General features: G+C 46.4%; 1 protein-coding gene across 2 annotated transcripts in view; it reads right to left on the reverse strand.

Annotated features, from left to right (window-relative positions):
• The window catches only part of CRISPLD2 (cysteine-rich secretory protein LCCL domain containing 2), a 28,487-nt gene extending 15,448 nt beyond the window's left edge, over positions 1-13,039 (reverse strand). Inside the window, exons 1-5 of one of the 2 annotated variants that reach the window (XM_010579644.1) lie at positions 12,896-13,039; positions 12,034-12,080; positions 7,646-7,971; positions 2,202-2,320; positions 30-162 (exon numbers count right to left, since the gene is read on the reverse strand). In XM_010579644.1, coding sequence (XP_010577946.1) covers positions 30-162; positions 2,202-2,320; positions 7,646-7,888 — 495 coding nt within the window. In that variant the 5' untranslated portion in view covers positions 7,889-7,971; positions 12,034-12,080; positions 12,896-13,039. Of the gene's footprint in view, positions 1-29; positions 163-2,201; positions 2,321-7,645; positions 7,972-12,033; positions 12,274-12,895 lie in introns of those variants that run through there. The other variant, XM_010579643.1, reaches the window with a different exon arrangement.
• Positions 13,040-16,692: the final 3,653 nt, after the last annotated feature.

The following is a 16,692-nucleotide window of genomic DNA, read 5'->3' on the forward strand; positions in this document are numbered from 1 at the left end:
GAGGTACAAAAGCCCTTCGTCTCCTTTACCTGGGTGTAATGCGTGCACATCGAGCCGGTGCATTTTTCGGGGCACCACGGGTTGCACTCGTGGGGATACGGGTAGGTGTAATCTTTAACTTCGTCATACCAAGCCTGGACGTGGAAAGCTGGAGACCGATACCTGAAGGAACAAAGACAGTTTAAATCACAGAGTTCTGGTAGAAGTTTTCAAACAATACCCGTAGCCTCCTGCCGTGTTGGAAGCTCATATTTTTTCACTACAAGTTTTGCTAATTTTTAAATAAAAGTTTCTTAAGGCAAGTTCCATTCATTAAGAAGGTGTTGCTTAAAAGAACCCAGTAACATGGTCTAGCGAACAGAAAAAAAAAAATCTCATTGAAAGTGTTAAAGATGATTTTCTCCCTAAGATTCACAGCCCGGTCTGACTTTCTGTATTATTTATAGGTTTGACATGCCCTTCAAGTGCCGCTGACCTGAAATGTCCTCCTGACTTTTCCACACAACTACAAAAAACTTCTAGTTTGGCGGAAAGTTGTATTTTGAAAGTAAACAGAAGTTAAGGTTTGCCAAACATCTCAAACCGAAAGCCATCGTGTACCTATTTCACCACCAGGCAATTTGCTAAATCTGGAAGGACGCTAGCAGTTAATACTGTAAGACCTTTGAAAGCGAGTGGGCTTTTTCACACTCACATCACGCCCAGAGTTAGTGCAGAACAGTTGGTGCACTACACACGTACACATTTTTTTTTTTTGCAGGAATTTCCCTCTGCACCAAGCCCCCACGTATGCCGCGTGTACTTTGTGCAAGCCATGCACCAGATATTGCAGTCTGCGGCATTGCTGATGCTACTTGCACCATTTAGGAGAACACAAACGGTGTTAAAACTACCTATAGAAACTCATAGGCATTTTGCTTGCTACGTACACAGTGAGCAAACAGAGCAACCTGCAAATTTTGTATCAGAGCAGCACTTCAAACCCACTGCTTTTTATTGCTTTCAACAGCTCACATGAAGCAGGCGGCCAGAAATATAAATGATATCATTACCAACTGGAGTTTGGTCTTTCAGCCAACTCTTCATTAAAAATCATTCATTAGAAGTATTTTAAAAACATTAATGTCATGATGTCATTAAGTGAATACTTTCCGAATCCTATTTTACAGGAGAGGAAATTGAGGCAATCAAGTTATGGCCCGTTCCTGAAAAAACTGAGATAAATCTGATTTCTTTTTCCTCTCGGTGACTGCAAAGGGAGCAAGATTGGATCCACCTCCATCAGTAAGCCATGGCCATCTTGAACGCTTGTAGGAGAGCCAAGAACAGCACGATCTTTTGACTTTGTTTCCAATGGATTAACCACTCTACTTTCCAATCGTTATTTAATTCTGCCAATAAAAATGGGCCCGATTTTTATATCGGGCTAATTTCACACTAGCAAATTTCCATTGCTTTCAACCAAGCTCTACCCGATTTACACAAACATAACTGCACTTCCACCCATTAGGGCTCCTGAGCACGTACAAAATGTTTGCTGTACAAAGCAGGTTTAACCTATAACAGGCTTAATGATAGAGGCTTAACAATAAACAAATTTCACCATGAGATGGAGAGGCAAATCCAGTTAGAAGCCCTTCCTAACTGGGACAACAACAACTCTAGGTTAAAAACTTCCCCAGGAAGTTGAAAAAAAAAAAATAAATCTGCATTTCCAGTAAAGTGAAATAGGATCTGGATAAATATTTATGGGAAATACAGCAAGAGATAATTAAGTTCTGAACTAGCAGCGGAGTCCAGACATTGTTCCTGAGAAACTTGAGCTTTCAGCCGGTTCTCAGCATGGTGTCAGAACCCCCCCTGAAACAGCAGATTTAGGAGCAGGGCTTAGAACTTCTGTAGCTGTTCTCTTTAAGGAGTAAGAGTGATCTTAAGCACATTACAGCTGCGTTACCCAGAGATACAGATAAATGGAGTAACCCACATCAATGCTGGTTTGCTGGGAACAGTCAGCCGAAGGTGGCTGCAGATGTTATCGCTATAACCATTTCACCGAAGCAACAGCAATTAGTGATCCTCGGCTTTTCTCCCATCTCCCCAGCTCTCTACTAAGCATCAACAAGGCACACCTTTCCAACTGGTTCTAAAGGAGGCTCCATAAATTGCTTTTTGCAATGAGCTTGGAGCACCTCAACTCTTACCTGCCCCAGTGAACCGCCAAGTTCTGTCCAATTGACCTGATGAGGGCACTAGGTCCATGGTCCCAGATGCACTGCTGAGCCCAAGCGTGGGCTGATCTTTCCAGCTCGTCATCCCAGGTCTTCAGGTTGCGGGGAAAGAAAAGAACAGGTCCATTCATCATCTCAAGCTTATTAGATCAAGAGACTCAACCAACAGCAGTTAGTGGGGAAAGACTAAAGGACAGCTCACCCCTGGCGTCTGGCCTGTCTTTGTGAAGCCAGCATGTCTCAGTGATGTGCCCTAACCTAAAAGCAAGTTTGTCAGGACGTCCCCTGCCATGGAAATGCAGGGCACTAAAGGGTCTATTATTTTTCCTGCTTGATGCCATGCTTCTTAGGAGATGCTTGGCATAGGTCAGCAGAAAACACACCTGGGAAGACCTTGAGAACCCCTCTAAGACTACCCACCCTAAACCACAAGATATTCTTCACAGATGTTTTTCTAATCTGTTAAAAAAAAAAAAACAAAACCCAAACCATCGAGGATGGAGATCCTAGCACTTCCTCATGACACCCATTTCCGAGATCTGCAAGAATTCTAACATGCATGAACTCTGATGTAGTTCAGCACGATTTTCCATCCACTGTCTTTACTATCAGGACATTTCCAGGCTTTCCCATGAAGGGGAACTCCAACAGTGGATGTGCTCCTGCCCTCCGCTACCGACACAGCTGGAGATTTTTGGCCTAACCTCTTAATCAAAGGGTGCGGGTCTGAGTCTCCCAGTCCCATCTCCCCTCCTCCTTCCAGAACAACTGCCGAGTCCACCGACGGACCCAGTCAAATTTAACAGAGGTGGCAAAGTCCCAGAGCTGTTAAGCTAATACCACTCTCACTGAAAGAGGCATCGCGTTAGAAGTGACAAATCCCATTTATGTTCCCACTGAGGGAAGGACATTGGTGTGACATCAGTCCTCATTGAATATCACCCAGCTGTAAGCCAAACGAGAGCTCAAACTCGATACAAAGGCAAATCGGAAAGCAAGCTTCACTGGCTCCACTGCCCAGGAGTGTATTTGTTTTAAAGGCCAGACTTGCCGGACCCAGTAGACAGTACCCTGAATTCATTGTGTAATTACTGACAGCTGGTCTATTCAGAACAGTCCTTAGAGGATAATTTGTTGGGATTAAAATATTACTGCACATTCCTACAAATAAAACCAAAGAGAAGAGAGGTCTTGTAATGTGTCTCCAGCCCACTCACGTGCCAGCGCAAGATTATGTCCTCTTTGGACATTTACCATCACAATCAGCTGGTCTTTCCAAGTCCTGTCATCTCCACGAGAAGAGGAACTTCTGATCTCAAACATATCAAAGGACCTGTCAGAGCCCGTTTGGAGGACTGGAGGGCATTTAGGCTCTCAAACACACTCAGAAAACAACAAGTGCTCATTCCGAGTAAGTATCTGAAGACAGTCTCGGGCAGTTATAACTGGGATGGGGAGGGACCGCATGTCCCTGGCTAAGACGACAGGAAAACGCAGTGTCTCCTGGAACTTGGTGTGTCTACACTATCTTTGTAAGGCAAACATGAGCTCATCTAACTGAGCTAACAGCCCAGACCTCTGAGAACAGCTTATCATTAAGCATGCTCAGCAACCCAAATTCCAACAACATCCCAGAGCTGCTCTGAGCTCATCAGCCTGGCTTTGAACTGACCGGTGGCCAAGAAAATTCATGTCAGTCTGCAAAACCCTGTGCAGACAAAGCTCTGACAGAGGGAATAAAACCATTTTCCGTCTCAGCCCTCCAACTCCTTGAAGGTGCATGGGATCTGACCCACCACACACACATTTCCAAACCTCTGTTCGAGCAGACTATTGCAATTGTGCCTAGACACACAGCTTTTTGTGGTCTCCCACTTTCTGCACTAGGCAATGACCAGCCACAATCCACCTTCCCGTCCAACACATAAGCCACAGAAACTCTCCCAAGACATTAGCGCTTCAGACTTTCTAGCAGAGCGTTATTCCCTGCAGCCTCAAACGCAGAGATGTTCCAAATCTCCTAATTTAATGCAGAGACGTTATGAGCAATAGGCCATTAAATGGAAATTGATGTGAACATATGCATTACATCTTCCTTTGATGCCTACGGATAAAATAAATTAACTCGGACAAAAGATACTCAACATGCAATTGGGAGCGAGCTACGTCTTTGCATGGCTTTGTGCTTGATGAGTAGAGAAGCTCATTTCTGCAGGCGTCAGATTACAAAGCCACCCCATTTAAATTAGAGCAGTTATTTGCCTCTTGCTTCTCAGACGTGAATGCGGTCAGGAGGCTGGAATTATTTCAGAGCAATAAACATATTAAAAAAAAAAAAAAAAGATTTCAGACTTTCCCAGCTACGCTTGCAAGAGTTCTTTATGCCAATATTCAAAGCAGTATCTAGGAAGACTACTGAAGCCAGAGGGGCAGTGTACGCCTATGCTCAAGCAGAGATAGAGAAACCTTCAGGAATGTGTGATTCCAAGTGATTTAGCACATGGACTCTCTTTTTTTGCTCCTGCAAATTTGTAATGGCCTTTCAAAGTACAGTATTCACCGTCTATATAAAATACATGCATGGCACACGCACACTATACGACAATTTGTAGGTTCAGATTTAATAAGAATATATCCCACAAGGAGTCTACTTACTCAGCCTAACTAGTCTGTAAATCTAACCCCAGACACCTGAATTGTAGTGATCGGGTTACTCGCACATTTTTCTCCCCGGCTTAGACTTTTTGCAATACTGGCAATTTGCTTTGAAAAGTGGCATGGGAGTCCAGGACTGACATGTGCTGGCAGAAGCTTGGATATGCTTTGCTAACCCACCCAGAAATACTATCCCATCCCGACAAGGAAAGTCACCACCCTACGGTTTAGAGGAAGGATGCATACCTTATACATGAAAACAAACTATTTTCCTTCCAGCAATCTGTACTGAGAACAATTTTGTTCTATCCAGCTGTCTTTGAGGCCTCCGCAAGAGGAAAGATTTCTGCCTTTCATCACTGCTGAAAGCCATCTGACTAAGCCATCTTAAAAGGTCACGATGTCTTAAGAACTATTATGTCCTTTTTACTCTGGGTTTATTAACAGGGAGTTTGTTTTGCTCTTGGAGCCCATCCACTGCCGTGACTGCTGTTATAAAGTCCAAACCCACAGTGGAAGTGTCAATCGTAAAGCTGTTCGAGGGGTTGAGGTAATTCTGTATTTGACCAGCTTCGTCAGGAAAATGCACGCTGCTCGCTCGTTTTCCATTAACGCTGAATACCTGTGCTAGCTTTCAATTAATTATGCAAACCCAGCAGCAAAACTGTTTCTTTCTTCATTTCTTCACTCTTATCCTGTATGTATATAATTCTTTTGATCTCCAGATAAGTCATGGGACTCACTGCATTATTGTTTTCTTATTAACAGCCTCCACCAACTAAAGTTCATCCTGTAGCAGGTAAATATGTCCCTTGCCTGGAATATATTAGCTCCCCTTGCCACTTTAGATTACTTAAACATGTCAGATATGGAGCTGGGAAAAAGGACTTTCGCAAGGCAGCGTTTGGAGGTCGATGGGCAAGAACAAGTTCTACCTACTTATCCACAAATCAGCACTGCACGTCGCCTGTGACACTCCACACCGGCACCAAAGGAAAAGAGAAAAGTTTATCTAGGGCACTAAAGACAGGCCATCCTCTTAAACGAGTCCAAATGAGAAATGTCCTATGCAGAACAAAGGATTAAAGTGAAGTTCACGTTCAGAATACACACAGCATTTCCAAGCAAGATTGGGTAAACACGAATACATGAAAGACTGATTATAGCCTTTCCAAGTAGCACCATCTTATACTCAGCTTCTTTCTTCACAGCATATAAGGCCCTTTCATTTACCCTCAATCGCCCATAAAAACCACTAGAAAAGCACACCGAGCAAAGGCAAATATAAAAGTGTAACCTTGCTGCAAGCATAAACAGCAGTCGGCCAGTGGACAGCCCGCAACGGCAGCCCTCTCAGATCCTCAAAGCCAACAAAAACACATTTGGCTTTCTCATGCTTTGTGTTTACTTTCTGGAAATTAATCAAGTCACCTCTTCTCTGGCAGTACCTTGCCTGCAGGATAACGCGAGAGCTCGCTGAGAAAGAGAGTTACAAAGCACCGGTCCTTAGAAAGGCGTGCGATTTCTGCCAAAAGTGGGATGAAAGACCAGGGGTGTGAACGCTCATGGGGACCAACTGATGGACAGTTGTCCTTCCTCACTGTCCTCCGCCCTCCCTTCTCTTTTCCTTTTCCCTGCAGTCACAAAAGGCAGGATTTTCCATTTGCAGCACTCATTTCAGCACAGCTGGCAAACAATTTTATATTATATTTAGTGTACTTTTCTTTTACCCTTTTAAACGTGGTCTTAACAAATCATTAATCATTTAAATCCGTCAGCAGGAGCACACAGTTCAAGTCAGACTAGTTTCAGTCATAACTATATTTGCACATTGGGAAAAGGCACACACACACAAAAATTATTTGCCTACATCATTTTCTGGCCCCGCAATATTTTGATGGCATGTCAAAAATAGCTCAAAGTAGGGTCTCTGGCATCAGGTGAAAAAAACCTATTCATCTGAATTGTTGATGGTAAAGGCATATTTCATACTTATACTTTTAAATTCTCCCTCTGAAGTGGAAGAATACATTGACCAAACTTTTATTTTGGTTTCTTGAACTACAAAAAGCCAGTAGCACTGACCCATCCACCCATGAACTCCCAAAGTCTTTCCAGCTATTTCCAGTGATTGAAATTCTTTGCAGATTAAGCAACATTCCTCAAACCCTGTTTCTCTAAGGTCCTGAGCAGATTCCCAGCAGCACCACAGATGCTTGGCTCGCATCAATAATCTCTGGTGATCAGCGTATGACAAAAGGGCAGACGCTACCTCCGGCGTTGGGTGGTAGCTGATGGCAACCCAAAGACCACCAGAAGTTTCTCTGAGCAGACTGCGGTGTCCCAAAACACCCATCACAACGGTCTGAAAGCTTTCACAGGGAGAACGTGGGTTAAACACTAGGGAAAATTTGATGCTTTTATGACATTAAGGTAATGGAAGAACCTGCTGAGGCAGGCTGTGGAATTACCATCACTGGAGATGCATCCAGGGCTGGGCCAGACGCTAGTTTATGAATAATGGAACCAGTCCTGAAACTATGCAGCGGATGGACTCGATGACCCATTAGTGGCCCTTTCCAACCAAAACAGTCCAATGATCTAACGCATCTTTCACTCTGGAATGAAACTGCTCCAGGAAACCTCTTGAGAAAAACTTACTTTAGAGGAAATTGGCTACACCTCTTCCACCATAAAGAAGATTAAAATAAAGTTAAAAAAAAAAAGCAATAATAAAGTTAGGTATCAGGAGCTAGACTCACCATGTATTCCATATTAGAGGCCGCTGGGTACACTTGACCTCTCAATTTATTGTGGAGCATCAATATCTCCTGTCTGTCCGAGAATAAAATGGCTCTCTTGGATCTGGAGTGAGTTTCCCCATCCTGGTATTTACTCAGAATGCTTTCCAGGTGACTCGAGTTGTGCAAGATAAAGCATTCGGCTGCCTTTGTCAGGAGCAGTACACATCCAAGAGGAAGGATCCAAGGCAGGGCAGGATTCATGCCTCCTCCTCTACAGCCAGCAGATGTGGAGACGAAGACGACGGTAGGTTTTCTCTCAGGGACTCCCGTGGCTCACTGTGGCTCTGGATTTTGGGGAGAAACAGGCAGTCAGAGCAGTGCCAGAAAAGCTCTCAGTGCATACGTCCCCCAGCGATGAAGCCACACAAGCCAGATTTTTTGCTCGGAAAAGAGCGGTGCCTACAGTCTCAGCAATTACCGTTCACCCCAATGACGGGAAGACCTGAACACCACCGTAAGTGACGGGAACTCAGTTTATTACACCAGGGAACTCCACCGACATCGCATTGGGAGCGAACATTACCCAGGCACGGCGGTGGATGCCTTCTCCACCAAAGATGCCAGGGGTGCAGGAGTCCCCCAGCAACGCCCAGCAGCTCTGAATAATCCCAGCTCCATCCCTTCACGGGCAGGGAGACATTTGAAGCTATTCGCCCAAAGAGCAGCTGTTAAAGTGAACAGATATGAATAAAAGGGAAAGTAAAATTCCCAGCAAGCCAGATCGCAGAGGTCAGACATCAGCAAGAGCTATTTCGGAGGCCCCCGCTCTGCCAATAGACTCCAGCAGAGCAGCTGCCAGACTCTGTGAAAGCGGCTGTTTATGTGAAATGTCACCGTAACGTCGAACAACCGAAATCCCTGCTGGCGAATGACGCACCGGGGTGTTCTTGCTGACGCATCGCTTTACGGCGGGCGGGAGCAGGGCCAGCGATATAAATTAGGATAGATTAGGAGAGGAGCCGGAGCACCCGACCTCCCCCGGTCAGAAGATTAGGTGTTCCCATGCACACTCGGTAGCTGTCAGCACCAAGGGCACGGAAAGATGGTCTTGATTTGGCCATCGCCGGGTTTGAACGGCTTCATTTAATCCCCATCCCCTCCCTTGCTCCATGGTGCTCCCATTCCACCTGCCATTTCCAACCTCCTCCTCCCTTCCTCTCCCCGCCGCCCCGACTTCTCCATCTAACGAGCCTTGTGCATCTTGGCTGGGTTTATTTAGATCATGAGCTATTTGGGGAAGGAAATACGTGCCGCTGCATGGCTCCGCAGCACCTAGTGCTCTTTAGGTGGGATCTCAGAGCCACAAGAGCAGAATCAATCCATTGGGGCAACAAGGATTCGTACAGAAGGTGCAAGCACAGCATCTCTCTCCTCAGGGCTAAATTTTGGAAGAAGGCTTCCCCATCCCCGTCTTCAACACTAGGTGAGGATCTGGTTTTGACAGCACTGTTACAAGACACGCTGAAAGCATTCCTACGCGGCATCAGAAAACAAACCCCAGATTAGCAGGAATTATTCGAGAAGTTTCAGCCCAGTGACACGGGATTTGGACACGCTGAGACTGGACGAGTTGGAAACCATCCAAGGCAGGGAAGTGCCTTCCAGCTCCCAGCTGGAAAAGCTACGTTTGAGCACAAAGTCCCAAACCCTCTGCTCCCCAGACCCAGCACAACAGTATCCGTGGAGGACGGTGGCAAGCACAAGGTGCTTTGCACAGGTGGGGACCCCCAAAAAACCTCGGAGGCCATTGAGAACCCCTGAAAACTTGTTGGCTGTCTAGGCAAAAGAGACAACGTCCCTGTTTGAGGCTTCTTGCTTGTACTGTGTTAAGGCAGATGAAAACCAGCTGCCCTCAGTCTCTCTCCAGGCAGAGCATTAAGCCTTTGCCTCTGTAGAACAATGCGGGAATGTAATTTGCTCAGGTTCGGTAATGGCTTCTCATTATTTCCTGCTCTGCAGAGCAAGTCAAACACACACGCCTTGTCCCCAGCTCCGGGCACACCTGAAAGACAGGACGTTCGGTGGCGTCGGGACAAATATCGCTTTAACCTCATCCTCTCCTCAGCCCTGTTTGTTGGCATTTGCTTCCCCCCAAGCAGGAGCCCAACTTTCTAACCCGGCTACAGAGGGGGGGTAGGGGAAGCAAAAACGAGCTGTTGCTTTTGTAGACTGTCTGACCCAAATTCAGGGAACAATTCCTACTTTGAGGCACTTCCCCAAGAGTTTAAAAATAGATGCTCTGCCACAGCCATTTACAATGCGGCCATTTAGCACAAGCAATTTTAACTGCAGCCTGCCCTGTAGGTAGAGCAGGCAGGAACAGACAGCTAATATATGCTGCCGTTGTACCCCTTCATTTGGCCGGGTGCCCTTTGCTAAATAGGAGCCCATATCCACCACCCATTTAAGGCAAACACTGAACTTACAGAAGGGGCAGCTTGAAAAAAATCAGCCGTAACATCTGAAAGCCCAGAAGAGCTGCCCCACTCACGGCTACGCAATGAAGCCAACGCGTCTGGTTTCGTGATCCAGCCAAAACTTTGCAACAGATGGTGCTTTATTCCTCGGGATGTTCTTCCCTGTATCCCATTTGCAAGCGAGGGGATACTAGTACCTCTCTAAAATTAGGTCGCTTTGGCACTATCTTCTTTCTCACTTGGGGCGTGCAGGTCCCTGCCTCTGCTTTGGCTCGAAATGGGGAGCGCTGAGCATCCAAAGGAAGGATGAAGCCATCAGAGAGGGATGGGGAGCAAAGAGCTCCCCGGCCAGATTAATTGAAAGCAGCAGGAAGATGCTCACGTTTCAGCAAGGTCTCATTGATTTCAGATGTCCATCCATTTGCCTGTCTTAATATCCTCGTGCCCAGGTGCAACGAAACACTCGGACGTGTGTTAAAACTCAGCCAGCCCAAGTGCCCTGCAGAGCCTCTGGGCTGCATCAGACACTCCTCGTCAGGGAAGATTGAATTTATATTGCCTTGCAGTTGGGATTTGACATTAGTCAGAAAAAATTATCACCTGACAGTCAGCTGAGGAAGTCTCTGCTGTTGTTTTCAAGGGTTCAAGAGGAGCATTAGCACAGCCTGCCTTGAAACGCATCAGGCCCTTGATACTGGTGCCAGGTAAACATCTGGGAGCAATCAGAAACGCGTGAGTCAGCAGAAACCGACTCCTTAATACACTGTAAAGCCTGTCCAAACTGGGGACAAAGGGGAGGCCTTCTTCTGGGGTCTGAGGAAGTTAAAAAGCAGCACCGGACTTTGGAAAAAAGCTTATTTTTAGAAAGCTATTCCCCCAGCTAATGGATGGTGTCTGCACTTCACGGAAAGCAGAAGAGCTGGTAGCATTTGAAGCCTGGCATGCAGCACTGCCTGCTAAAGCCACATGCAGGCTGACTTCTGGACTTCATTATGTCCTCGCTTCACCTTATTCCTTAGAGCTAGTGATCTTTAACTCTCTCCCTGGTAAAGTACACGAGTAGGTCTCTACTCCTTGGCTATGGAGGACATCTGCAGCTAAAATATCCCAGGACCTGTGGAGCTTTACATGGAACAAGCTGACAAGGCAGGAAAACGCAAGAGTTAGCAGGGGATACCTGCAAAGCATCTAAAACAGTAAAGCAGAAAAGAGTTAACCTGGGATCAGCTTCTAACCTGTGCAAAGAAATCCAGTGTTAAAGGCACGACATACTTAATGCATTAAAAGCCAGGTCACCTATTTAACCAAGATGCACGCATTTTGAGCTTTGAAGAATTGCGTCGGCTTGAAAAGTGGGATGACAAGTTCTCTGACACAGGACACAACGTTGTCTGCACAGAACACACTATGCATTCAGCATCTTCAAGGCCACGAGCCAAAAACATCTGGATCTTCCATTACAATCCACTCCCACAGAACTGAAGTGGGTGAGTTTCTACGCAAAACCACATGGAAAACCCACTGGTAACAGACACAACATGTGGCGACACTGTGAAATTCCTTTTAGACAGGACTTTAGAGCAGAGTTGCATAAACACAGGCTTCCTGGAGCGGAGTAGGTGTGCCCATGGGTAGTCAGCTATTAGAGGCTGCTACAGCATCCCCTGGATATTCTCTATTTGTGCAGAAATCCACTCTTGTACTTGCAAACTCCTCCCATTCATTCAAGATTAATGGTTATTAATCTTGCATTAACCTCTGCAAAGCATACATAAGGGAAGCTCGGACAGTATTGTGCTATTTTATGCCATGCAGGCAACTTTTTGGAGAAGTTACTAAAACTGTGCCTTCTTAATAAAGCCATTTCGTGCACACACCCCCATCCCCTAAAACCACATTTCAGAAGCAGGGACCAAAGCTTACACTTACCTCGCTGAGTACTTCCAAGTCCCCAGGAAATTGCAGCTCCTCCAAGCCTGCTTGTGGAAAATAAATTATATATCTGAAATATTTAAACTAGGAGGAGGGCAAAAAGGATGAAATAAGCCTGAGGAGGTGCGAGATGTGCAAGGTCTCAGCTCAGCAGCTCGTCCCAACTGCAGTCTCACAGAGCTCCCCAGTGGTATTTATGCTCTCCAGGCAAAGAGGACAATCCTGGATCATCCTGTTTGGCAACGGGCCTGGAGTAATAACGAAAGGAAGGGAAAAAAAAAAAAAAAAAAGAGGGGGGGAGAACACCACGAAAAGGAGGCAGGAGCAAAAAGCAGAGGGGTGTCGGATAAGTTTGAAGATAGTCATTGGGGCTCAGCAAATTAGGGCCATCCTCCCAAAGGCGGTAACGCAATACCCAGGGAAGGGGGAGGAGGAGGAGGAGGAGGAGGAGGGAGTGCAAGCGGATGATCATATAAAAAGATTTTGCTTTGCTTTCCCCTGCAGCCAGCTCGCAGCCCGGCCGGCTCCCCGAGCATCCTCCCCGCCGCTGAAGGGGGACCCCGACACCTCGGTGAGGGGCTCTGGTGTTGAGGGAGGGGTCATTCAAGAAAGGAGTTTTTTTTTTTCCCCAGGTTAGCCATTTCCCTTTCCCCCCACAGGAAAACCCCACAGCGGGTCTCGTCGCTCCAGGGCTGAGACAACTCCGCAGGACCCCACGGCAAAATGGGGTCCCCAGGTCTGGCAGCGGGGCCGAGCTGGGGTCCAGCCCCTGACAAACCCCATAGCAGCTCCCTTTTTTTTTTTTTTTTTTTTTTTTCCCCAGGGCTGGCCTTTTGCTGGGAAACAGGGGATTTCTCACCCTCTGCAGTTCGTTCCGGCAGCTTCTGCCAGCACTGACATTCCCAGCACAGAGCTGCGGTTCAGCCCTGCTGCTCCGGCACCTACAGCAGGAATTACAGAGAATGAGGAAAATAAAGTTAGGGAAGCATCAAGGCAAGGCTCACCTCTTGCACTGCACAGCTGATGCCCCAAAAGCCCCAGCTTTCGCATCAAGCTCCGTGCCTGCATCCACTGTCAAAACACGGTTTTACTCCCTGTGAAAGGAAACGATTGAGCAAAAGACAAGCTGAAAGTTCCTTTTTTTTTTTTGAGTAAACAAACAGGAAAAAATAAACCAGTATCATGAATATATTACAGCACCTCTGCGGCAGCGGGATGCTGCGGTGCCAAGCACCCAGAGTGAGCAGGTCCAGGCATCCCACCCATGGGAGTCCCTTGGGGTCCCCATCCAGCTGTGCTGGGGGGTCCCCACATCTGCTGCCACGTACCCAGGGTGACCCAGCCCCAGCCCGGAGGCAGGGGAGCACCCATCTCCCGGATTTGGCATATCCAAAGCAAAGCAGCTATGATTTTTTCCTAATCCACTGTCCAGTCCCCCTCTCTCCAAAGTTCTTGGGAAAAGGGTCCTTCCACTCTTCTAAACAGTCAATATTTATTTCTTTGAGCAAAACACCAACCACTTTTGTTTACTGTTTACAAGAAGGGAGCTTACAAGATATTCTGCCACTGAGCAGCTTGTTTAAAGCCCAGCAGTGCTCAGAAAGCAGAATGACATTTATCAAATTTGTTCAGCAGCGCATGAGCGAAGCAGAAAATAGCAAATATTGGCAGCGGAGAGAACAACTCCATTGAGCAAAGAAAACAACCCCTCTGAAGTCAGCTCCAAGACCTATCTGCTGATTTAATCTCTTACACCATTCTCCTGAGAACTTTTCAAGTAGCAGCAGATTCCAATCACTTGGGGTGTATCTTCAGCACCGCTTCTGGTCTGCATCTTTTAAATTGAATCATAGCCAAGACACGGGGGAACCAGTCCTCACCAGTCAGTCCCTGGTACGGCCACGACACCCTTTCTGGCTGCTCTTCCCCACTGGCCACATTCTCCCAGCTGTATTTACAAAGAGTTTCAAAACAAACTATGTGTGTGAACCAACAACATATGGTCCAGCGTTTGGACCTGGCACTTCTACCCTGCTAAGAGCGATTCAGCGCAATTTGGGCAGCTCGCTCCCAAAAAGGCTCAGATGCTGCCACCAACACAGGCAATTCAAAGACCACACAGAACTGGGCTGACAAGAGGTTCCACACTGCTTTACTTTAAAATCACTGTATCCTCCTTTTTCTTTTTTTTTTTTCCCTTGCTCTTCTGATTCATGCTGGATCAATGACTTTGCTGTATTAGCAGAAGTCTTATTTCATCAGCTGAAAGATGCCGTAGCTCCTGGTTTCCTAATTTCCCCCAAATAACGAGGGCCGACAGTGGTGAACCATCGTGCCCCCACACAGGCTGCCACCCCAAAACCACGCAGCTCTGCAGCCCTGACTCACAGCCCTCAGAAGGTGCTGTTCACTCCAATTACCAGAAAGTTGAATTAACTCATTTTAAATCTCACATACAAATGGTTTCCAGATCTCAGGGAAATTCAGTATTTCATAATCTCCACAAATGTTCCTATGGGAAATTAATCCCTGTAGGATGGTTTGGGCTGTCTGACTTCTCCATCAACTCTGCTGCTTTACAAAGACTAGTTTTTTAAATTTTTTGTTTTTAATATACACCAGTATGGTTTCACTGTACAAGTCAAACACGGTGCACAGTTGTGCTTAGGGATGAGCACAGCCCAGAACGAGACTTTTTACCCACCTCATTTTGTCTCGAGTCAGCAGTTTCAGGTCATACATTTGACCAAAGCCAAAACAATCAGAAGTTACTTTTAATCATTCAGCGTTATTACCGCCTTGATTATAACGTCTCCATTTCATATGTGGTAAAAGCCACATAAAGCAGGCTGCATATATAAGTATATATTAGGAGAGAAGGCTTTTAATGCAATAGCCAATGAATAGGAAGAAACACAGATTTCACTATGCCCTCCTAATGGAACATGCAGACAGTATGTCTTGATTTTCAACTTCAGCTAAATTCCCTTTTATTTCCTATTCAAATAGTAGCTCAGTAATAACAGCACCGAACACGAGCAGGGGCAAAGAACAGGGCGAGAGACTGAAAGCCCGAGTGCCAACTCCTGTTACTAGCTGGTTTCGACTCCTGCTCGGAGTACAAGGGGAATAACGGGGATGAATCAAACCCGGTGGCAAGAGGAAACATGCAGAAACTTGGCTGTAATCACGTACAAGAAAAACATAACGGAGAAGACCAGCAACCCATCAGCTACCCCGATGGACGCCGGGCAGGCAGCGGCACGGCCACGCTCGTGTTTGGGGGAACCATCCTGAGCTTTCCTCTCTGCTTACGTTTCCCCTCCAGTCTGGGCTTTACCTCTACTGGAGGATGATGCGGGGGGGTAGAGGTGGCCAAGAAATCTCTGCTGTGTTTGTCCTGCCCCTCTGTAGGGATGAGATGAAATGCCCCACTCTCTTGACCGTACGGCACGATGCTGCCTTGGAATTATAGGGAGGCTGCTCCAGCAGATGAATTAAGAGCGTGGGGATCCCAAATCACTGGAGCGAAAGCCAGGCATTTATAGACTTACTCCCAAACACAACTAATATTTGGCACTGTGAACCCCTATTTATTCTCTCTTGCTGCTCTCTTCTTTTAGGACAGCTTCCCCAAACGTTTAATCTGATGATGATATGCAAGAAAACAACTCCCCACAAAACTTCCCAAAGCCTGTGCTGGTTCATCAGTGCCCAGGTAAAAATCGAGGTAAGACAAGGAAATAAGCACACAAGCAGCAGCCGTTTCAGAAAATTTTGGGGGCACCACTGACTGCACTAAGTACAAGTGAAATGTGAACTACAAAACACCTCACCTTGTTATTGCAGCTCACCACATTTCCTGGTGACATCTGCAGTGAGAGATGTTGAAACACGCTGTTTTAATACTAAAGTAACGAGTACAGATCCGCAGACTGAAACAGTTAAGAAATATTAACCCAACGCTCATTTTTTGGAGATTTCACTCCCGAAGAGAGAAGGTGAACTGCAATCGCAAGCTCCGTAGCCATTACATCTGGTGATTTGCTAATACAAATTCTTTCCAAACCCCTTTGGGTCATTAGAAATAGCCTGGAATAAAACCCACAGTTGCACGAATCCCCAAACATCTTGGGAACACCCAGTGCATGTCGAAGGCGTACGCTTCATTCCTATTCAAAACAAGAGAGAGATTTATACCAGATTTATGAAGATAAACCCCTTGTCAACAGCCCGGGAGCTCCCTGAAGTCTGGGCAGCAATTTTGGCAGCGGCTTGAGAGCTGGAACGTGTGTGCCACCACTGCCCTCTGCTGCAGCCCGTCCCGCCTCGGGAGTGACAGCATCTCAGGGGGATATTGTGGAAAACAGTACAGTTTCTTAATTAAAAACCACACAATCTCCCCATACCCCCTAAGCACCTTGTGCTTTTGATAATCTTTCATCCCTCACCCCATCAAATCATCCCCCAGGCAGACCTGGCTTGTGGCATAAGATTTTTCTAACAGCCTTTTGGATTCGCACATCCAAAGTTTCTAGTTTTGAAAACTTGAGGTCTTAATGTGCGTTTTTCAAAACCCATTTCTTAAAACCTGGTTTAAACATCAGTAAACAACCACCAGATTGGTGTATTGGGGGGGGGGGGGGGGGGGGGGGG

Source organism: Haliaeetus leucocephalus, unplaced genomic scaffold (assembly GCF_000737465.1).
Source record: "Haliaeetus leucocephalus isolate CR32 unplaced genomic scaffold, Haliaeetus_leucocephalus-4.0 Scaffold668, whole genome shotgun sequence".
Classification (NCBI taxonomy): Eukaryota; Metazoa; Chordata; class Aves; order Accipitriformes; family Accipitridae; genus Haliaeetus; species Haliaeetus leucocephalus.